The sequence below is a fragment of the Falco biarmicus genome, chromosome 11 (genome assembly GCF_023638135.1).
Source record: "Falco biarmicus isolate bFalBia1 chromosome 11, bFalBia1.pri, whole genome shotgun sequence".
NCBI classification, from domain to species: Eukaryota; Metazoa; Chordata; class Aves; order Falconiformes; family Falconidae; genus Falco; species Falco biarmicus.
The window spans coordinates 31,750,333-31,773,381 of NC_079298.1; the positions used below are offsets into that span (position 1 = coordinate 31,750,333).

The following is a 23,049-nucleotide window of genomic DNA, read 5'->3' on the forward strand; positions in this document are numbered from 1 at the left end:
TGATATAGAAAAATGTTTAGAAAAATATTTTCACACGCAGCAAATCACGGCAGGATTTAGTTTTAAGGTAAAGGGATGTTGGCTTTTTGACAAGAAAATCTTGATTTACAGTCACCTATGAACAACTGCTAAAGTGCATTAGGAGTTGGTACATATAAGCATTCCTTTCCAGAAAGTGTTTGCATTATTCATAGTTTGGGATGAGTAATGAAAAAGCAGTACTTACCTGGGGACCAGCAACGGACTGTTGCTTCATGGTGAAATATAGATTTCTCCACACTTAAGATGACTGTACCACTTCATTATTTCTGCAGCAGTTTATTCTATGATATTTTATCTTTATTTCTGGTTTTAGGTAGCTGTACTTATAAATTAGCACCACAGGGCAAACGCAGTCTCACTTGGCAATCTTAACTATGATTTGGAACAAAGCTGCTTCTGGTTGGTTTTTTTTTATTCAGGGAATTTGTAAACTTTTGTTTCTTTCAGCAGGCTTGCTGCTGTGTTAGTAAAGAGGAAAAAAAAATTGTTTTGGACGTAATACAGAAGCATCCAAAGAATAGGTAAGCTAGGTTTGCCAAGCTTGTAAGGATAATGGACATGACTATCTCTTACACTTGCTACTGGCCACTTAGTGCCAGTACTCGATTCAAGTCCAAGGTCAAAAAGCTTTGCAGGTCACTGCAGCTATCAGCTAAACACCAAAGCAGAACGCGCCTGGAAAAAGGCTTCCCTTACCTGCTGCGTCTGCTGCCTCTGAATTGCCCTCACCTTCGGGACAGGGCTTTCCCTGGAGGACGAGGACTGCTGCCGGGACCGGCTCCCGTTCTGCATGGGTTCGGTCACCACGGCCCCCGACACGGCCGACACGCTGCCCGTGCTGCGCAAAGAAGCGCTGTGCGGCAAGGACTGCGGCGCTTTGGCCCTGGCGCCCAGCCCGGCCTGGTCCATTTTGCGGATCTGCGCCTGGCTGCTGCTGTTCTGGCGGGGCAGCGCGATGGGGACGTGCTTGTCCGGCACCGCGTGGCGCCGGGAGAAGTCCTCGCTCTGCGTGCTGCGTTTGGTGAAGTCCTCCATGCTGCTGTTGCTCGGCCCGCTAAGTTTGAAGTCTTCGCTGTTGCTTCGGCTCCGGGAGCTGGCAGTGCTCAGGTTCTCCAGGCTGGAGTCCACAGAGGCCTTGGGCAGCGGTGGGGTCGGGTTGTTGAGATGATAAACCGGGTTCTGGAAGGACAGAGGTTGGAGGCTGCCCTGTTGGTTCAAAGCGGGGTGCAGGGGTCTTCTCACCTGGGGAGCGCTCTGGGGTGTGCTCTGAGTTTCCCACAGCTGTTTGATGTTTGCCACCTGTGTGACAGAGAGCTGGCTGCCAGCCAGGCGCAAAGGCACGTCGTGCATGATAGAAGCGTGGTCACTGTGAGCCGTGTGAGGGTCCTGGAGGTCCATGAGCGAGATGCTACGTCCATTGGGCAAGATGCTTTCCCTTTCATCCTTATCTGAGTAGGTCATGCTCTGGGTGGATGCCTGCTGAACCAACAGTAAGGTCTTGCCCCTAAAATATCCATCTACGTTTTCCTGGGTTGGAGACTTCAGCTTATGCAAGTCACTGTGGAGTGGAAAGGAATCTGGTTAATTTTTAAGCAGCCAAGATCCTGAGAGATCTGTCCCAGAGAAGTCTTCCTCCCTCATTTAACCTCCCCCCCAGCTGAAAGCTTCAAGGAACCAGATTTCCTTTTATGAGCTCTTTGTGTTCGAGTCAAAACACACTCTTCCTTAATTACCGCTTCTCTTTGAGAACTGCATTTCGTTCAAGGAGCGCTTCATCTTTATTTTTTTCACAGCTGAAATGCAAACCATTCCCACCGAATCCTCCCCCCTCCCTTCTGTCTCCCAGCAAGACTTCAGAGCGGTTTGGATCCCATTTAACCCTTCACCAGCACTACGTATTGTGGGGGCCTAAACCTTCAACAGGAGTTGTGTGAAGGCTCCTGCAGATCTAGATGTGAGCTCAGAGGGCGGACACTTCCACATGTCCTGGCCCTCACGCCTGACGGCACAGGAACAACCGGGAGAGCCCAGTATCCAAGCTCTTTGCCAGTTCTGCCATGTCACAGCTTTTTGCTTCTGATTAACAGCTGTTACAGGCTGAGAAATGCTGCGCTGAACCGAGGAGGGACTGGTTTTGCTGGTCTGTTAGTAACAAGTTCCTCCTGAAGTCCAGTTTTTTCATGAGCAGTAATTAAGCAGCCCGATCACCAGGAGGAAGCACGAGGGCTGACTGCGCATCCAGGCGCTCAGACTGGCAGTAAATCGCAAAACTGTTTTTTCACAGCTGAAGACCCCGGCTCCCAGGGACATCTCTGAGTCCTGGGTAAGCCACAAGCTTCAGGTCTCCAGTGCCACCTTGTGCATGTCTTACTGGGACCCGTGACAACAGTCCAAGCTTCCCGCTCCTACTGGGAGCTCCTACTGGTCTGGGCAGGCAGCTCAGGTGATGGAGCACTCCACTCCTCACAGGCTTAACCACCCCCTGATCCCACATCACCCCTCGAGCTCTGGCTGTTACATACCCATCAGTGGGGTCCTCAAATATCTTCTGAAGCCCTGAGGAGAGACTGCCACTGACGTTTGGACTAGAGCTGTGCTCAGTGAAACGCCTCAGCTGCTGCTGTATCGGCGTAGGGTTGGTCATTGATTTGGTGATATCGGCAAGAATACGAGGAAGAGGTCCCAGTTTTGCCACGGTCGCCTGTAGGAAGGAATTTTCACCCTAATTGGACAACAAGCACCGCGACATCCGCCAGTTTTTTGATAACGATGCACAGAGGCGGAGGGGTGGAGGTGGAAGGAAGGAGGGTGGGTGGTTGTGTGCGGGTGTGCCAGGACCGTAATGCAGTGTTACGGAGCAGCGTAACCACGGCGACGAGATGGATGGAGGAGACGAAACGGGGTGCAGCAGACATTGAGGAAAGAAAAGGAAATAGAAAAGAAATTAGGATTGACCCCCAAAATTAAAAATCATGCTCAATAAAACAAAACTATTGCCATTCCAATGCAAAACTATCATGCAAAGCAAACTAAGTCCAGGGTGGGTGAGGTCAAAGTGAAAACTACAGTATCTACTCATTAAAGGGCATTCAAAGACTACAGGTTCAGCTAGTGGGGGAACTTTCCAGGCAAAGGGTGTCATGTGGTGAAGGAAATGCATGCCAACAGACAAGGGGATGCGGCATTCAGGGGGATCATGAGAGAAATCGCAAGGGTTGAGGGTGATGGGGAAAGGGAAGGTTTTCATTTCATAAGCCTTTTGCTTTTGGCATCCTACACTGATGCCGCCTTCCGCAGCACCCTGTAATCAACAATTACAGCTTTCTTCCCTACCTAAAAGTGAAAAATAACTGCATGAAAACATCAATGAGCCTCATCCCAACATTATCACATCAGCATGGGATTAAATGGGTAGCTTCTTCTTGGATTACATGTTAGCTCAGTGCTGGCCAGGCCTAGGATATGAGCAGCTGACCTTCCAGCAAGGAAGGCTGCTCATTCAGGCTCTTTATCTTTCTCCCCCCCGTGGCTCACTGCTGGTTATATCACCTACAGGGCACCTTTTCAGGCTCTTGGGACAGCAGGAAGAAGGTGAAAGCGCTGGAGGTTTAAAAAAAAAAAAGTGAAAACTCTGCTACAAAGACAACGTTCTTTTTAAAGATACCCTCCTTTTTCCTGCAAGCAGGTATTCAGTCAGCTTGGCTCCCGAGCAAGGTCTTTTTACAGACATTTTCATACAGCTCTTCCGCTGTGGCTATCAAAATCTCCGAGGTGACTTCTCCTAACGTTTTCCCGTCGTTACCCACAGTAAAGCAGTCTGGCACCTAACTTTACCCCTTGATTTTCATTTTTGGAAACCACTACACCAGCTCCCAAGGGCCTGTTAGGACAGGGCCACGCGTCTAACCTACAGAAAGGGCAAGGCAGATCTGCTCGGATGGTTCATCCAGGTCCGGCTCCTTCCTTTCCTCGCTGTCCCAAGACCTTTACAACCTTTGGAGAGCATTTGGAGAGCAGCTCACGGTAACTAACACCAAATCCAAAGATCCATTTGCAGTTCTAAAGACCGGAGCTGGGCTTCTCTTGACCTGCGCCTGACCGGCCTGGAGGGAGACTGCCACGTTCCCTGCCCTGCTGGGTTTACCCCAATTTGCAGAAATGGAGGATCCGGGTTTTTTGAGTGCTCGCTTTGCCTGTTCTGAGGCTGCTGACCCACCTCTGTAGCTGACTTTGTTGCTGCCTGTGACATTTTGAGTGTACACATATGAGGGAAACGGAAAAAACAGGATCGTAAATTGTTATCAAACTAAGATTAACTAACATGAATATATATTGCCTTTCTGAGTCAAGGACATGTCACTTTGATGCAACTGGCTCCGTTTTTCTTTTTTTATTTCAAATAATGTACTGTGAGAAAACAGATACACAACAAATAACTATTTTGGCAAACCGTAATGCAATAAAAATATTAGGAGCGCGTTGCAATTCACCTCACTTCTCCAGTTTCAAAAGAAAGAATAATATAAATGGAATGTGGACAACATAATGCACCTCTAAAAGTTGAAATATGGAAGAGTTCCAAGCACTTACAATAAAAAAAAATAAAAAAAAAAAAAAAAAAAAAAAAAAAAAAGACAGACTTGCAGCTCTGCTTTTCTGGGTCTTACCAACTATCTTTGCTATCAAGGTTCTAATGATTTTGGATCCTGCGAAGGCACATAGCTAAGGAAATGCAAACTAGGGCCTTTTCTCATTCTGTAGCCAAATGGAAGCCATACTTGTTGTTGGCAATGTCTATCGCTGCAGAACAGAACCTGGACAACGCGTGTGACCCCAGCACAACGCACGGCAGCAAGCACTTGGCTTGTGTTACAGGATAAAATGGAGTGGATCCAAGTTTTTACATGGCATCCTCTATGTATACTAAAAACTAACGCAAAGATTGCGGACAGGAGAACACCTCAGCAGGCTTTGGATCAGGTCTTTAGTGAGAACAGTTCTGCTGGGCCAAGACATGACCCCCCCGAGCCGGACAGGGCAGGGCCTGGTGGCACCTCCATCAGCGCCCAAGAGGGCACCGCAACGCTTGCGCATTTTCTGCACAAACACCCTCCCTTTTTTCCAGCTCACTTACAAGCAAGGAACGGCTGCTCAGGGCATTCCAGGTCTACTCCTAAGCGCTGCCCTCTCCACCATTGAACACCCAGCCTTACTTAAGGCTCCGCCAAGTGTTTGCACGGCTGCTGAAGCTCAACCACTTCACATGCCCTGCTTCGGGCCTCGGTCCGAAATCAGGGGAAAAGCAATTGTGCAATACCATGATCAAACATTCCTCTCCAAAGCTGTTGAATAAGCTCTCCCCAAAGCAGGCTTCAGCTGCTCCCTTGATGTTTCCCAGTGTTTACTGTTGCTACGGGACAATCGCCGGATTCGCCCCCCGGGCCTCCAGACTGCTTTACCTTATCGAGTTGGGACACAACCTCCCACAGGAGGGAATGCAACACCGAGAGCTCTCTGCCCAGGTCGATGTAGCCCTCAAATCCAGGCATGTTTGAGATGGTATCTGGATTAGAGATCTCCAGGAGAAAACGCTTCATTCCTCCCCACTCGTGTTCCAAGAAGTCATTCATGAAGGCCATATATTCCTCCTTATTACCAAACCTGCAAGAAACAGGGGGGGGGGACGACGGACGGTGCCAGGACCCCGTCAATAACCTCCATCCAAAATACAGAGCCCAAGTGCTTACAGACAATTACTTAAGTGCTTAACTTTAGAACTGCCTTTCTGAGGTCTGGGAGAAAAAAACCTGGATAATTTAAGAGGTTCAGTGCTTTCTTGGAATTATTTAAATACTAGTAATTTACTGTTCATACTATGATCAAGGGAACAACACATCTTCCCCCACCCGCCCCCGCCAGACACCCTTTTCTCTCCTTCTCTGCATCTCCTCCCCTGTAAAGGACATGCTGTGCCGTCTGTATCATTCAGCTGGAAATTTTGGGGGAAGAAAGGAGGAAAATCATGATCCTTGGTGGGAACGGGCTTCTTTTCTTTTGAAATCGCATACACACTGACATGCTAATGCACGACTCCTTGATTTTATACTGTGTTCCCTCTACCGGATTCAACACAGCTCAAATCTGCATGTGAAAAGGAGAAGGTACCTAGTTCAGCACTGAGGTGTCTCAAGGGGAACAGAGTTCACATATAAGTGAGAAGCTTCCTACTTTCCCAGAGCTGACTTCAGCTTGCCAGAGGATCAGCTGCCTCCCAAAGCAGGGCTCGCCTTGCTCTATAGCAGCCCGCAGCGACCTGCACCCCTAAAAGCACAGACTTCAATTTGATTGCCACCACCTACTTAGCAAAATTGGCGAGATTCTGAATGACTTTCGCGATAAGCGTGAGCGTGCGAGATGTCTGGTCGTCAGGATACTCCTGCATGAGGCTGAAGAGGCTGGGGGACATGATAGCGGGGCAGAGGAAGCGGAGGAAGAGGGAGGCACTGATCAGGCGCTCGCTGATGTCCTGTTTGCCCCTGCTCAGGCACTGCTGCTTCCAAGATGCAAACACTTCCTTCAGCTCACGAGGGAACACGCTGAAAAATAATAAAGCAGGAAATAAAATTTGTACGGGCAATGAGATGCAACAAGTTGAACTGGTGATCGATCACTCAGAAATAATTACTGGAGGGGAACATCAGCTTCTTCTCCCATCCCACCCCCCCTTCTCCCCCTTTTCCCTCTCTAGGCTAGGAAATGTCATTAGGTGTCTATTCTTAGATCCCCATTTAATCTGGTGATACTTAAGCAGTCTTTGAAGCATCCCTTGTTCATATATGTTAAGTGAAGCCGTTTTCAGACACACTGATTTGCAAGCTAAGAACTGCTTATCCATTGCTACCCTGGAGCAAACAGCGGGTTAGAATATTAAAAACAAACTGAACCAAACCCATCTCCATAATTGAAATTTTTATTTCGCTTGTTAAGCTCTCTCAGTGCTTCATTCTGAAGCAGAAAGGCCCTCCTTTAGTACTGCTCTGAAACAAAGATGAATAGAAATCTCTCTGCCAACGTTTCCTCCCTGTGATCTCCTGCTCAATTCTACAGATGTAAAGGGTCTGAAAGTTTTCTATACACATCAAAACTTCCAGCTTTTCATCCCAAGTTCAAGCTAAGCTGTTATCTTCTCACTTTATTCCCTCCTTATTTAGTCACAGCTCAGTCTGTGTTCCCTTGGCAGAGTATTTCAGCAGAAGCTCCTGGCAGGTACGGTGTGTGGGACTGGAACCCCTCAATTCGCGCACAAGTGCCACCTGCAATATGCTGTCACACGTAGGAAGAAGGTAGCGAGGAAAGGAAATCAAGGCAGTCTCACAAGATAGATGGGTCTATGCTATTTCCCTAGACAACTGCTGTGTTCTCATCCTCTGAGAAGAAATGGGCACCCTCTAAGCCTATGACTTAATGGAGGAGGAGGGGAGGGAAGACGCCTCACCAGTAAGAATTGATAATCTTGCAGAAGGCCAGCTCACAACACATTTTCAGGTTGCTCTGATGATCTGCTAATTCACTGGATGAACATTTGCTGGGATCCACTTCACAGTTTTCATCTGACTCATACAAAGCCTTGATAAACTCCCCTGGACAAAGGGAAGAGGGTGACAAAACCAGGGTAGTTAGATGAAAAGCCTCCTTGATACACCTTTAAATCCTGCTTATATCTTTCCTTATGCCCTTTCCTCAGCAACAGCGTCTTCTGTTCCCTGTGTCTGCCATACAGCCTCCAGACACCAGATGTTGGGGACACGGCTTCCCAGGTCTTTCAGAACAGAGCACTCGCCGTACCAGATCAGACAGCCGGTGTTCTGACGCTTCAGCCTCCCGTGCCCTCGCTGCCCCCACACACAGGTGCAGTAACAGGATGGCTTTGCTTACAAACCCTGCAGACACCTCACTTACAGCCTAAAGAATAGGATTTGACTTTTTATTCAAATTGCATTATCCACTATAAAATTATCCACAGTCTTAGAAATGAAGCTGTGCTCTTTTGTCTTCATAATTTCCCCAGGAAATGCACTTGATGATGCTATTTGCTTTTATTATTTCTAAATTTACCTTTTTTTAAAATTTTAAAAAGCGTCACCTTGCTCTTGAATACGAGTAATACCTGAGTGCTAGCTAGATACTGCTGATTTTCTCAACCTCTTTTTATCAACCTCTTACAACACTTTTAGAGCTTGCGTGTCTCAAAATCCTTTGCATTTCTTTCATCCTCCTCTTGCAGCATCCCAACAGCAATGGGACACATACAAAACCAGACAAAGTTTCCTTTGCTTGACACACTGGAATGAACTACTTACTAGGTTTCCTTCTACATATGCTAGCACACCAAGTGATTTCTCAACTGCCCTTCACTAGGAAAAACTCTTTATTCATTCATTTAATGATGCGAAGTCTTTTAAGTTCATCTCCTCAAATGATCTTGCTGGCTTCGAGCTAACGCCACAAGGTTTGTTTGCAAAAAAGGGTTTTGGTTTTTTGTCTGCCTTTTCATAAAAACCCTTAAACACCTCCCACCCCCTCTCCCCAAACCTTAAGTCAGCAGTGTTCTTGCAAGCAAAGCAGGCAGCACATTTTCTTAAGCTTTGTTTTTTATTGGGGTCCAAGAAATTTCTGCTGAGGGCATCTAGATCGCTTATTTGCAAAACTCTCAGCATCAGTTCTGTTGATCCAATTCTGTTTTAACTGTTGTTTACCGGATAATTTTTTTCCCCTTAAATACATTTGAACCTTACTCTTTGTGGTCCACAAGACCCTGCCTTAATCATATATTAAGATGCTCTGGCAGATGTATTAAATAGCTAACACCAAGCGGAATGTCGTTAATCCTTTCAAAGAACAGGGCATCAGAGGAAAATGACATTTAAAACTTGACAAAGAATTAGGCGGGTGTATTGTCACGAGCAACCTTGCCCTGAGCTACAGACAAGCTGGATGACCTTAGCGGGATCTTCCATCTCTCACACCTGTGATTTACAATCTTATCACTCAGCTTTAAATGATGTATTAGAAGTCATTATTTTTATGTAATTACTGCACATTAAGAGACTTGCAGTCAAATGTAATATACTGGTCCCACAGCTGATCGTTCAGTCTGCTGAAAAGCACAGCTCCGAGTAACACGCTGCTCATTTCTCCACACCAAGCAAGAGCCTAGGACTGTGACTTCTGCTCCGTGGTTCCACCCATGAGGATAAAACTACCAGAACAGGCTCATGACACTTAAGAAGTGGACAAAATGCACATAATCACAGACCTGACTGTACTGACCCTTGGAGCACTAATTTAGCCAACTACCTCCTTGATGGCTTGCCAGCATCTGGGATTGCTGAGGACAAGCGAGACTGCTGGGAAAGCAAGCTGCTTGCATTTGTGTGTGTGTGTGTGTGTGTGTGAAAGGATGTGGTGTGGGACGTGGCTTTGGCCTGGTCTTGTTTCTCTTGTATCAATTTCCAAAGCTTTCTTCATCCAAGAAACAGGGGGGTGGGTGGCTCATTGTGCAATCGTGGGTGACAAGGATTGTGTGGAGCTGGTAAAAGCTAACTGTAGCCAGGCTGCGAGTTTCTTCGCAGTGTGCCTGTTTTTGGTCCTCTTCATTGCACTATTAGTTGCACGGACAGTAATTTCCAAAGCAGTGGCTTATGACTAGAGCAGAACCTTTTGGTGGAGAGGGGACAACAATATGATTATCAGAATCCACCCTGGCACGTAACCGCGAACATGAACACCCTGCGGGGGGAACGGAGGAGGACAGCACAGGCTGGCCAGACAGTTTTAATGAGGTGGTGAATAAAGAGCACTTTGGATAAACACAGGCAGGAGGCTCCCCAGACAGTCTGCATCTTGATCTCCTGCCCTGTACTGCTCAGGAGCCCTGCAGCCTCGCTCCCTCTGGCTGTGTGCGTCCAAGCACTTTTATTGGGGCAAGGTGTCAGTTTGAAAGGTTAACACAAATGTTAATGAATTAATTGCTCCGTGGCAAAGGTAAGGGCTGAGCAAGTCCAAGGGTCACTCTGGAATGTGCCAGCATTACCAACAGTTGTAGCTGAAGCATCTGGAAATTGGTTTTCTTGTACTACCTGTGTTCAACCCAAGCGCTAGGGTGGGCATCTCACACTTGACACGTGTCAACACCACAGCTAACATTTGCTGTTAGCTACGACAAGTGAAAGAGCCTGACCAGAGATGCTTTAGTTGTCAACCAGATACCCCTGAGTATATCTAACCCCCTAGGTGGTGGCACTTCAGCCTAAAGTGAGCGCAGGAGCGTCTCTAGCAGAGATGATCAGTGAAATACACGCTTCACATTCATAACCCTTTCTGAAATCTCTACCTAATTGTATTGCGCATCACACCAGATTCACTTCTGACACCACGACACAAAGCACTGGTCTCTATCCCCACTGGTGAACCGTATGTCAAAATCCCTTTGTTTTTTAAGCCTGTTCATATACCAGATGGAACAGTCACCGTTGCCCACACATCAATTGCAGTATTATACCTCTTTATCGCAACTAGACACACAAAAGAAAGTTACCCGGAAAAACATAACGTGGTGATAGAAACTTTAAGAGGGACTCAGCTGTATCAAATTAAGTTTGCCCTGCCTCCTTGGGCGCTACTCCTGCAGGCACCCAAGGGCATCTCCCTCTGCGTGGAGGAAGGGCTTCAAGAGTAAGCCAGCATGTATTTTGCTATCTGGATACCAGGCACCTGGGCTGAGTGCTGAGGCAGCTCCTTCCCATCCCACATACCTAGACACACGAAGCACCAGTCATGTGGCAGACAGTTCGGGATTAGCCCCTGCAATGCAAACAGGTGACAAGACAGGCACTTTCTTACCTAGCGCATCGTGAAGATACTTCTGCCCTACCAACTTCAGGTATTCCTCTATAGCTTTGGTAGCAAGCGTGTTCTCCCTGAAGATCAAGACATCATGTTCCCCACAACGATCTACCTCGGACATCACCAAATCCGTCAAGAAGTCCTGAAGAAAAAAGGTCAAATGGCAAGAAGTTATTTTAACCAGACTCAGTCATGCCAGGCTAACAGCATGAAGCCAAGAAGAAAGGATAAACACGGGAGCGAAAGGATTACTGAAATAGTTGCTCAGCTTGGGACAATGGGTGTTGATGCTGCATATAGTATGGGCCAAGCAAACAGCCAGGGCTCCTCTTGGATTTATTATACTTGTAAAATGATACAGATCACAAATTATAAAGGGAGAAGCAAAAGTCTCTAAAACCTTTACAGCCAAGCTTGTGTTTCAGTTTAGATCCTGAACAGAACCCCTCCCCAGTTTGTCAGTGGCTTTGTATGCTTAAAGAAGCTGTGATATTATATTTATCTTTTAATGCTGAATATTCCATACAAACTTGGATTTCAACACCCAAAATGGAAGTTACGCAGAAGTTCTTATAGCTTGGTGAAGTTTAAATAAGAAGAATGGCCTATATAAATTAAATTCACAAGCCAAAAGTGGTTCAAGATTTGGGAAAAAAGTTAACATACTTGCTGTGGATCTACATGGCTTCACTTGAACTACATTCAAATGCCTGGGCAGCAGCTATCAGCAAGTCTTGGCTACAGCGAATAACCTCTTGATACAGGGTCTAATTCTACAGTAATACTTATTTCCTGAGTGATAACTTCATGTGAATCAAGGACACTCAGCATTTCACAAGAAATACTTGGTTGTCTGCAAGATCCAATTTCAGCCACTATAAAGTTCTCCAAGACAGGAAGCATATTTCTCCTTTTTTTTTTTTTTTTTTTTTTTAACTGCTACAAAACAATAAAAAGGAACCTCCAAAAGCCAAAACCAAACCACCACCCTGAATTAGGGCTGAGTGATAAATGTGACTTGCTGGTATGCTGCAAACAGCAGCACCCTCCAAACAGCTCGAAGAGTGCTGTAGCAGGGTTTCATAACCCCATTAACTGCAGAAGCCATAATGCACTGCCTGCACACGACTGTAAAATACGTGGAACAAATTATATATGATAAATATAGATCAAAAATGCATCTAGTACTCTTGGTTTTTTCAATCCACTATTGCTGTTTCTTTTCAGCAAAATCTGAGAGAGTAATTTTTCACCTGGTAGAAACTGGGGACATCCAGCTGCATCTCCACCGATACAGGGAGAACTGGAAACATACTGTCTTTGCAGCTCTGGGTTATGTCAGCCTAGACTGCTCAACACCTCCAGTAAACAGAGGTCCAAATGTTCAGGCAACAGAAAAACGAAGCTGTAACGCTAAGTTATCTACCTGTTGCAGCTAGCACTGCGGGAGTCCAGAACCTGTTTTCCAGCAGGATTTCAACACAGCCCTACAGAAGCTGTCTCAGCTACCAGCTTCTCTCAATCGACAAGTGACTTGGTAAGGAACGAGGTCCTATCACACACACTGTCACAGAGCACGAGCCCTCCCGAGACGTACGGCAAGGGGAGAACAGCAGAGAGTGGATACGACTATGCAAACATGAAAGGATCTTTTTGGAACAGTTAAATTAGGCTGACCCTTGGATGTTGCTTATGGCCATCCTTCTGCATCTCTTACTCTCTAACTTGTGCTTGGTTGTGCTTAACTTGCTCTAGCTGGCCTTACTGGAAGAAGCTGACTCCAGCTCGGTACTACTCACACACCCACTTGACAGGCAGCATCCTGATAAATCAATGCTTATTAATGCTTCTCAGAATTTCCCAAGACCTACAGGATTATTCTCCCACGATCTATTATAAGAAACTGAGGATCGCTCCAACTGCTGCCTCACAGAGACCCATCGGTGTGCACCAATTCCTACTAACATCCTTGGGGCAGGTGGGACCATCATTAACCGAGTATAGATTCTCCAAATGGCTGTTCAAATGCTGACCGAATCAATGTCAGCATTGACTAGCTGACTTAGCACCCTGCTACTCATTGTAGCAGAGATTTGTTTATAGAAGTAATTCTCCAGTTTACCAATCTCTTGCTTACTTATCTCTTATCCTGTATCATGATTTTAGAAATACAGCAAAGGTTCCTGAGTGAACCTCTCTGAAGTACCACACTGCAGTGCAGGTCTCATTTTTAGAATAACACGAAGACAGGATAATAATATATAGTCCTCCTACTTGCACTATGTACACAGCACCTTTAATCTTTGTCTTCTCTCTCATTCATTGTTGGTGCTGTGCCTGTCTACATGCCTTCCCAGTAGATGCAATTGCCCAAGTCTCTTCAAAGACTTCTGAGACCTTTTTCTTAGCCTTACCCCATCAGGCACCTTCTGCTGCTGCTTACGGTCGTGGGCTTCCTAGTTTCTAGCTGAAAAGGTATCACCTGCCAGCAGTGAGAGGGAGTCGTTTTGACAGGAGGTTTTTCTTACCTTAGCTCTCCCAGTGCTCTGCAGGATGTGCACCAAAGCACAAGCCATCTCCTCCTTGTTCCTGACGCTGATCACAGGTTCCAGCACAGAGCACAACATGGTGTAGTTGCTAGTAACAAACTCTGCAAATTCTTTGTACTGCTCCATGGGCAAGATGGTGATGGTCTGGTAACGGGATTTTATTCGAATGGAAGGTCCCCCCGATTTCCCTTTGTTGGGTGTAGGTGTGCTGACTGGGTACCATTTTTCCACGAACTGGCGCCCGGTTACACTAGCCATGGGAATGTTGACCAGGCCTACGTAATTGTTCTTGTCCTTTTTCTTCTTCTTCTCCACGTCCTTGTAGATGTGAACTGTGATGCTGTGAAGAGGAGGAAGCCCGCAGAACTCAAAGTGCTCTCCCCAGAAAATGTTATCTGCTTTTGTTTTGCTGGTGGTGCGGGCAAAGAGAGTGTCATCAAGGCACAGCTCACAGAAGTATTTCTTCTTGGGGGCCAGGTCCTTTGCCTCAATGATCCAGAGGCGGAGCACATTTTCAGCTCGACGGCAGTTGTCCTGTGCAGAAGAAAGAGCTCAGCTTTCATTCAAAAATCCCTAAAAATTGACTGATTTGTCCTCTAAAGGAGCAACAAAGGGCTGCCTTTTGTGCCCAAGGCAGGGACAGAGTCAGAATTCAGAATCAGATTCTTTGATTTTCAGAGATTCAGAATCTCTAGAAAACCAGACATTTTCTAAAATAGAGGCAAAGGGCTGTATTCTGTATGTCAAAGGTGGGGACGAGAACATTTTGCTTCTCAAAACACTGTATTTGAAACGCATTAGAAAACAAACACTCTGCACAGGAGCCCCTCCAAAGCTGCCAGCCTGGTGTGACACACGAAATTGTTGACTCTTGTGAATTAGCTCCCAGAGCACTCGCTGTTGGCCTCTCCCTCGAAGGTTACTAGTATGCCAGCTACGGAGGTGACCTATCAAATATTTCTAGCTGATCAATAGCTTGACCTCCCTTCTCACTCCGCCTCAAACTCCTTTTGGTTCCACTCCCACCCCCCACCCCCCCCCGCCCAAAACTGTGCCCCCACAGTAAACCATGAAACCTAGGAAGCCACGTCCCATCCTTCTGAGACACACGGTATCAGAAACCCAGCCTGAAACACCAGTAGGCACCGGGGCAGGAATCAGGAAGCACGCCGACAAGTAGTTATTCATTAAAGGTTTGACCTACTGCACTCACTAAAATAGTACACAGCAGCTTTTGAGACACTGACGAGTGGACATCTCCCCAGACTACATTAATTGAGGATGCATCTGTGGGAAGCCCTGGTAGGCTGGACTTAAATCCAATCATGCCACCTCCATCCCCCCAGTAATCTGATTGCTGCAGTTTCTATTACCTTATTCGGCTGCACCGTCCTGCGTAGGTTTTCCATCCACTTGTCCCTCTCTGCTGCGGAGGAACAACTGAAGCATTTACTGCCGCTAGAGTAGGTCACCTGGAACATATAAACAACAGGCTGAGTTCAGGCAAGCCTAGGAGACACTTAAGAGGCTGCAAAAGACAGGAAGGCAGATACACACAGCTTGAGCAGCAAAGTAAATATGAAAGAGGCAAGAAAAACAATATGGGAGCCTAGAAGGCAGAGAGGTTAAAAGGCCCACAAAATGCAGAGAGAAAAAAAGTCAGTTCAAATTAATATAAAAACATATGAGAAGCACCAGAGGCTCCTCTTAAAGACTTTTAAACCAGGCTTTAATCAACCAGTTAGTTTATTTTTTTTAAAACACTTGTTAATTGATCCATAGCTATTAAATGCTTGCAGTTTTCCCTGTTAAGTCCCAGAGGCAGATGGTTTGGTTACTAACAGTGTAAAGAGAGACAGAACTAACAATGTATTAATATAAGGCAAAACACACTGGCAATGGTGTCTAATGGTGTCTTCAGTAAATACAAAATATTTCCAAGGGTCCATACATACAGCAACAGTCTAAAACAAACCGAAGGAGTTGTGCTCTGCTCTGGCCCTGACACTCGATGCCATACACAACGCTGCTTTCAGGCAGGGGGGAACCACCTGGGTTTCTTTCACTTCTATGTGGCCTGACAAGCTTGGTTTACTCTTTCCATTCATTTGTGCACACAATTAAAAAGCAGTTTGAAGCAACAGCCTCAGAGCTAAGTCACTGCCAGTTTTCTCACTCAACTCTCCAGACCTAGGCAAGCTGGAAAGCGCTTCCAACCAGAAGAACGAGACTGAAGCGAACAGGAACAGCTCCTGGATACATCCCGGGGGAGAAGAGCCTGATACGGTGGTTTTCTGCCAGAGCAGTTTTCCAGGTTGTAAAACAGATCTTTGTTCCAGAAGTTTAGATGCATCTGACTAATCCTGCTGAAGACAGACTGGCACCCACCCCTGCCACGATAGATTACGACGGCCTTAGATGCATCCAAATAGCACACACGAACACGCTGCTGGTCCTGCAAGGTCAGGACTGTGCTCAGCCAGCCTGTTTCTGAAACAAAACCAGGAGCCGTGTAGTGCTGAGCCGCAGTCTGGGCTGAAACAAGAGGATCTTTGCATCCACAGTGCAACGGATGCATCTGCAGTTACTGGAGCTTTTCCTTTCGCAACTGGAAAGCAGGCTGAGCTAATGGAAGGGGGCTCTGACTGGAAATCCCATTTCTCAGTTACGGTATATTTTCTAAATTTGATTTTAGGTGAATTTGGAGAGGATGAATACACACACAGCTTATCAGCAATAGTATGTTTCAACCATATATTTGCATGCAAACTACAAATGCTTAGATATTTATCAAATTAAAGAGATTTTTTACAATTAGAAGATGCGGTAATTGAGAAAGATTTCTCTCCATGGAGAGGCTGATGCCATTAGCCTCAAGGACTTGGAAATGGCACGCTGGTTAGACAGCCCCCACCCAAACCTCGGGATAGCAGCGGCTGCCGATCTGTTCTCCAATTACAAAGTCCCAGAACAGCGAACCCGCAAGGACTGAGACCGACTGACAGCATCTAATCGGCAGCGTGTTTGGAGAGCCTTCTTTACCTCAAAGCAGAAGTCTTGTCCAAGGATACTGCTGTGAAGTGGTTTGACAAAGACTTTTTCTTCTGACCCAAGATCCAGGGCCTCCACGGCGCTGCCTGGGCTCAGTAAAGACTCGTGGGAACGGGACTCTTTCAGCTTCGGCAATCCTCGTGACCTGCAGGAGCGCGAGGGGGAAAGGAAACATCATTTTTTTTCCTCAAAATTACCACAAGAGCTGGCAAGATCCCAGAGAAAGCTGCAACTTGGTGGTGTTGCTTCGGAGCAACTTCTACAATTAGTCCGTCAGCCTTATGAAAATAACATCAGGCTGGTAATCCCAGACTCCTAAGGAAATATCCAGCTACACCAGCCTAGGAAGTCCATTCCCACCGACCTAGAAATTGGAGCTGCCGAGCCATCAGTGAAAGAACAGCAGCACACCAAAAAGTGCAGAACTTAACTGCTGAAATTTAAAGAAAAGCCATAGATACGTTTGGATATGTTACTGAAAAGATTTACTGCTGTCTAGATTACCAAATAAACGTTGCGTATTAACAGCAAAAATCACACCAATCTCTAAGCCAATGCAAAATGATAGCTACTCTCATTAGAGATGACACTCCGTCCCACAATACACTTGATTTTTCTTAAAATTCAAAGCCTTTACACTAAAGTCAAATACTCGAATAATTTCCCACTTCACAATGCTCAAGTCGGTTACCTTATACACAAAATTTAAATTTTGCATTTTCTTCTTCAGTTGCTTCTTCCAGTTTTAAGTTTCCAATTTTTTTTTTTTGTTGACACCTCCATTCTCTCTTAACGTCCCCTCACTAACACGTACCGCTTCTTCTCAGCCCTCTGCCCTGTAAATCCCTGAGCTTCACCTGAGCTGGCACCTCCCAAGTTCACAGCACCTTTTCACCAAGGCAGTCTTCTCTTTGCCCCCACCGGTTTTCGAGTACTTCTCCAAGACATTCCCCTGCCTCCGCTATGCCGTCGCTTTTTTCGACCAACAGCCACGGCATAAAACGCACTCCAACACGTTCTGTACGCTCCCAATTCGATTCAATCCAGCATTTGTGCATGGCAGGGAGCTCTGCTGTCAGACAGCATTCTAAAACGTGCTCCGTGCATAGGTGACAGTGGTTTCACCTGTGCTCCTTTACCTCCAAAGTGACACCTCGACTACACGCTTCTGCAATCAAGTCCTGTGACACTCTAGGCACAACCAGCACTTCTATACTTCCGAAAGTAAACACGACGCGCACACGCATCTTGTTCTTCCTCCAGCTGGAACTTGGTCAAGGCCTTCACAGATGACCAACAAGGAGGAAGAGCACAGAGTCCCGGCTTAGCAGAGAAGGAGCTGTTTCTTTAGGTTTTGTTAAGATACCGAGGCTCGTGCTGGTCCCTACGCCTGTTCTGTGTTCCATGAAAGCGTGTCCATAAATACGGCTGTACACCCAGCAAGGAAGGCTGAGCACGAGGAACAGATGTGAAAGTAGAAAGGCATCAGTTGTCTACACATTACGCAGAGAGAAGTGAAGCTCTGAAACGATGCTCTCTCTCCTGTGTTTGTTTTCACAGTGTATCTTCTACTATTCAACTCCCAGTATCAAACAGAAAATGTTTAAAAATAATATATTTATGGAGGAGTAAAAACCACAGCTACCTCCAAGAGCTTCCTTAATTTTGAAAAATAAGTATTTTTGTATACTTCCTTCACATATCTTATACAAAAAAAAATCCTCGCGTTTTCTATTCTTGGCAAAATCAAATCCCTCCTATCCTTGCGCAATTCTGTGGGGTAACAGAGAGGAAAAAAAAAATAACCCCAACAAATATTTGGAAAAGGCATCTTCAGTACTACTAAGGCTGCTTAACAAAAACCTGGGTATCACGAAGGATACATGTAAAGCAACAAGCAGAGCTCATTTGACTGCTCTTTTGTACAAAACAAAACGCCGAAGGTATCCTAGTAGATTCACATACGATAAGATTTATTAAACAGTAAGGGAGAACTTTGTTCCCATTTAATATATTGGATGACCTAAGTGCAGGCAGCAGAAACCTTTCATAAAAGGAATATTACAAAGACATTGATTTCAAATGCAAAACAGCAGCCCCGGTACAAACGCGTTGGCTGCACTGTGCATGCTTTGTTATAACAGGTTACAGCAGCAGCTGCTCCAACGCAAACCTAAAACCTCAGCCCTGTATAATTGAACACTCGCTGCAGTGAAGGTAGGGCAAGTCTAAAATAAACACACCACAATACACCGCTTTAATATCATCTCTGCAAATCCTCTCTAATTTCTCCTCTCAAGAAAGCACTGCTGAGGTCACTTGGCTTCTGTCCCTTGCCCAAACTCTCAGCAATTCCAGTCCTAACAAAGTACTTTGGTGCACAGCGGAGGGGAGCTGGCTGGGAGCCTGCAGCCAACTCCCGCCTTAGCTCCTTGTCAGGGAAGGAAAGCATGGAGTGGTCACAAAGAGGGGGAAAATAAGGGGAAGAAAAATAATTACCAGGTAAAGGAGAAAGAAAAAAAGAGATTTTACAAATCCCAGTTAAGCGGCGGCTGCGCTCGGAGTAAGGCAAATCAAGCAGACCTACATGAAACAATCGTACAGCCACTTAGCAGCGCAGCCCCAAATCATAGCGGTGCCACATGTCACAGCCCTCCCTTGCCAGCTCCGTTCTCTGGGCTACATCTCAGACAGTAAATCCTGCCGGGAGAGGAAGAAAGGCACAGATATCCAGGAGGAGTTCTTCCTCAAGCCTTAGGTTACACATTTCAGGTGAGCATCATGCCAGGCAGATACGCTGGGACAAGAAGAAGAGTCACAGCTGCGCGGCGATGGAAATCTCTCTCCTCATCGGCTGTGCTCCCACCCGGCCCCACGGGTGACACCACCAGGCTCCCGGCTGCGTGTCACCATGGTGCAGCCTCCCGTAAGGAGATTAGGGGGGCCAGCAGACGCGGCAAAGGTGACCTTTCCAGAAAGAAAGAAGTCCCTCCTCTTCTTTCCCTATCAAGACCCAGACAGTTAAAGAGAGCGAGAGCAAGGGAGGCATCTCCCCAGCATGCCTGCGCACAGCTCTGGGGACAGGGTGTGGGCACAGGCAGGCAGGCACAGCCATCGTACCCCGTGCCTCTGCAACCCGTCTCGCAGGCTACATCTTTCAGTAGCATCTAGTCTGCTTCACTGCTCTTCTAACGAGTTAGCTTTGCACGTCTTGTTGGGCTGCAGATCAGCTGGAGCACGGCTAGTTTCCTTGACTCACAGTCCTGGGGCAGAGGAAGGTCTATCTGTTTGAGCGATCCCTCGAAGTTACCGTATTTAAAACAGCACAATGAAACCATTAAGTGGCTTAGAATTGGCACTTTATCTTCCATAAACACCACGGCAGTGTCATAAAGTTGTTGGTTAGATGCAACCGCATGCATTTCCAAACGCAAGTACATGCACTTGTAAGCACCGTGGTATATATTTGATCTATTGATAGATCTGCAAAGCAAATCATTGACTTGTGCCTAAATCAGCAGCGTCCCAATCAATACAGGCAATAATTATCCAGAAATAATAGTCTTCTGCTGCTTTAAAACCTCATCTGATATTCTGAAGCTTTAAGTAACAAAGAAAGAAAATTGCTTGCTGGCTTTCCTTCTGCATAGATGCCACTAACTTTCCAACGTCCAGCAAAGGGGCTAGATTAACAGAATCTTTCCTGTATTAGGTACGAAGCTACTGATAAAACGCATATTGCTTGGAGTCTCTGTTAAGAGAGAGGTAATCCCAGAGAAGCAGATTACTGTAAACAGGAAGATCACACATGCAAAAGGTGGGGGAAGGGTTGTTTGTACAAATCTGTTTCTGTTAAACAGCTCCATTAACAACACCAATCCTGTTTTAAATTACAATTAACCACCGATGATCAATTTTTTTTCCTGCTGCTTTTTCTTTCTACTACTGCAGGCAAGAAAAAAGATTGTAAAGGAACAACATACAATACAAGCTCTGAGCAAATAGCTACCAGCAGCACCAAACAATTCTTAGACAGGTATTCTCCATAATTTCTTTCCCATAGGAAAAGCAGGTGGAGGAACTTCTCACCTCTTTTCACATGTTTTGGAGCACTGATCTTCAGAGCTGCATAATTTCCTTCTAAATCAGAGCCCAGGCAAAGCCCCAAACCACTGGCCTGGCAGCATCACACCACTGCTACTGAAAAAGATCTCATCCACACCACCATCTTGCTGGCCCAGCCACAAGCTGAGCCTCTCTCCTTGCCCACCATAATTCAGTAATTTTCCACTACGGGAAGATTTCGGTTGTAAGCCGGGAACTAGCAACCTCTGTCTTTCAGTGGCTGCAGCTGCCTATTAGCCGACTTCTGTTATGTTCTACTATCTATAAGGCATGTAGGATAAAGGGTTAAAATCCTAATTGCTCTGGTTATGAAGCTCTCCTGCAGATTTTGACCTATTTAAAAGCCAACCTACAAAGCACAAAAGACTTTCAATTACTGTGCTTACCAGGGAGAGCACTATATTGCTTGGAAAACAAGCCTGTGGACATCAACAATCAAAAACATTAAAAAAAAAAAGTCTAGAAATGAACAACCAAGGAACAGAATCCCATAATCTGTTTCTTTTAGCGAACTGGTATGAAGGCAAAGAACTCTGAAAAGCATTTTTTGTTCAGCCCAAGCACCCGGCTAAAGCCATGCCTTCACTGGTCTTACGCGAAACTGTACATCTGCATGCTTCAAATAATTCCAGCACAATACGCGTGTGTTGAGAGACACACCCCGAGATCAGAAAGCTGAATTCAATACTTAGCCACTCGCAAAGTCACAGGAGAGAGCTTGGACTGTAACGCAGTGAACTTTCTGCTCAGCGCTGGCCGACCTGGACCCTAACGTCGGCAACATCATCTGCAATACAGGTGCGCTCGAACCAGTGCTGCAGCATCAGGTTTCCCCATGCAAGTGTTCATTTTGCAGGCACCACACCCCACTTCATTTTCCAACTGCCAATTAGCAGAACATCCTATTACTTGGTCAACAATTCTACAAGTTTAACCAGTTTCATTATTAATTTTTCTTTCAAATCATAAACTTAGGGTAGCTTATTTAGATGCAAGTTCTACTCCGCTGCAATTAAACGCTGGCTTTTTCCGAGCATATTGCTTTAGCCTTCCGTTGAGATTCTGGTCCTTTCTTGCCAGGCCCTACCCAAAGCCTCATTGTCTGAATCCCGGTTTTGCAAAGCCCTTCCCTGCCTGCCTCCTCTCCCTACAGATCACAGCTTGTCTAACAGGCACCTCATACGGCGCAGCCAAACAGGCTGCTGAATTTCACAGTGGTAGCATTCCCCTCACCCTACTGTAACCATGGTCTCTGCTATTAATGTTTCAAATTCTTTTGTTTTGCTGGACCAGAGATGCTTAACTGATTCTGTTTCATTTCACTGCTAAGCAATGTATAGGTGAACACAATGTGGAAGAGCCCGGGATTTGCAGAAAAGCATCAGCCATGAAGAAGCGTGTTCTTATAAAGGGGTCAAGTGAGCGTGCAGGTGGGACAGAGGCATCTAACACCAAAGGTGAAAGTTTGTGACAACAGGCTTAACACTGAGAATCAGTTTTCAGTGAAAAACAAGCAACTGAATGAGGGTTGAAAAAAACCAGCTGAAAGAAATATGTTCACCAAAATAGGAGTGAGACGTCTCTCCGGAAACAAACCACTCCTCCCCTCTCCCCACACTCCAGTATGCAGATAGAAACAGATACGCTGAATGAATACAAGCTCCGAGTGAGTCAAGCCTTAATAACGCGTTGTGTAACAAAGATTTTTATCCTTACGTCTAAATCAAGATGAAAATCACCACCCTTTTTTTGAAAACCGGCGTTAAGTTAAAATGAATGAATATGAAACACACAGCGAGATTTGCTTCTATTATTTATACGGTCTGTGCTATTTTCATACTACAAAGAAATCAGAAGGAAGGAGCGAGAACTTACCGAAAGTAGAAAAAGCTGTCGTTGGAACAGCGATAGCGTTTCACCATGAACCCCAGAGCCATGGCTACCCGCTTCCCTGCAACCTGCCGGAACCCATTCTGAGCGAGCACACAGCGGATCCTGTGCTCGTCTACGACTATCTGATAATGCCATAAAATGACTTTTAGTAAAGCAGGAGGATTCCCACGTGGCACTAAATCCCAACAGGGCAAAACCCTCCCAGCTGTCTGCAGAGCTTTATTGCAGTCGCTGAGACCATATGCAGCCCGTCTCGACCATCTTCGCTCCCTCACCGTAAACAAAACTGAGGCGAGAACTGTTGGTCCACTTGGAAATACTCTCAAATTCCTGGCTGCAAACTGAAAAATATTGATTTGGTCCCTCCTTTCAAACGCAATTTTCCTTAAGTCTTTTCTCACGCTTTTTTCACATGTTTTATATATTACTGACACCGAGAAGATGTGAGAGACAAATATGTGGGTTGAAGAGCTCAAAGAATGCA

General features: G+C 46.0%; 1 protein-coding gene across 9 annotated transcripts in view; it reads right to left on the minus strand.

The window, feature by feature from the left end:
- Positions 1 to 23,049, minus strand: part of RASAL2 (RAS protein activator like 2) — a 187,917-nt gene that overhangs the window by 15,840 nt on the left and 149,028 nt on the right. For 5 of the 9 annotated variants that reach the window (XM_056355864.1, XM_056355866.1, XM_056355868.1 and 2 more), the window contains exons 6-14: positions 16,539 to 16,692; positions 14,870 to 14,968; positions 13,476 to 14,030; positions 10,945 to 11,089; positions 7,538 to 7,682; positions 6,402 to 6,638; positions 5,502 to 5,703; positions 2,565 to 2,764; positions 739 to 1,600 (exon numbers count right to left, since the gene is read on the minus strand). In XM_056355864.1, coding sequence (XP_056211839.1) covers positions 739 to 1,600; positions 2,565 to 2,764; positions 5,502 to 5,703; positions 6,402 to 6,638; positions 7,538 to 7,682; positions 10,945 to 11,089; positions 13,476 to 14,030; positions 14,870 to 14,968; positions 16,539 to 16,692 — 2,599 coding nt within the window. Of the gene's footprint in view, positions 1 to 738; positions 1,601 to 2,564; positions 2,765 to 5,501; positions 5,704 to 6,401; positions 6,639 to 7,537; positions 7,683 to 10,944; positions 11,090 to 13,475; positions 14,031 to 14,869; positions 14,969 to 16,538; positions 16,693 to 22,547; positions 22,670 to 23,049 lie in introns of those variants that run through there. The other 4 variants (XM_056355867.1, XM_056355862.1, XM_056355869.1 and 1 more) reach the window with 3 other exon arrangements.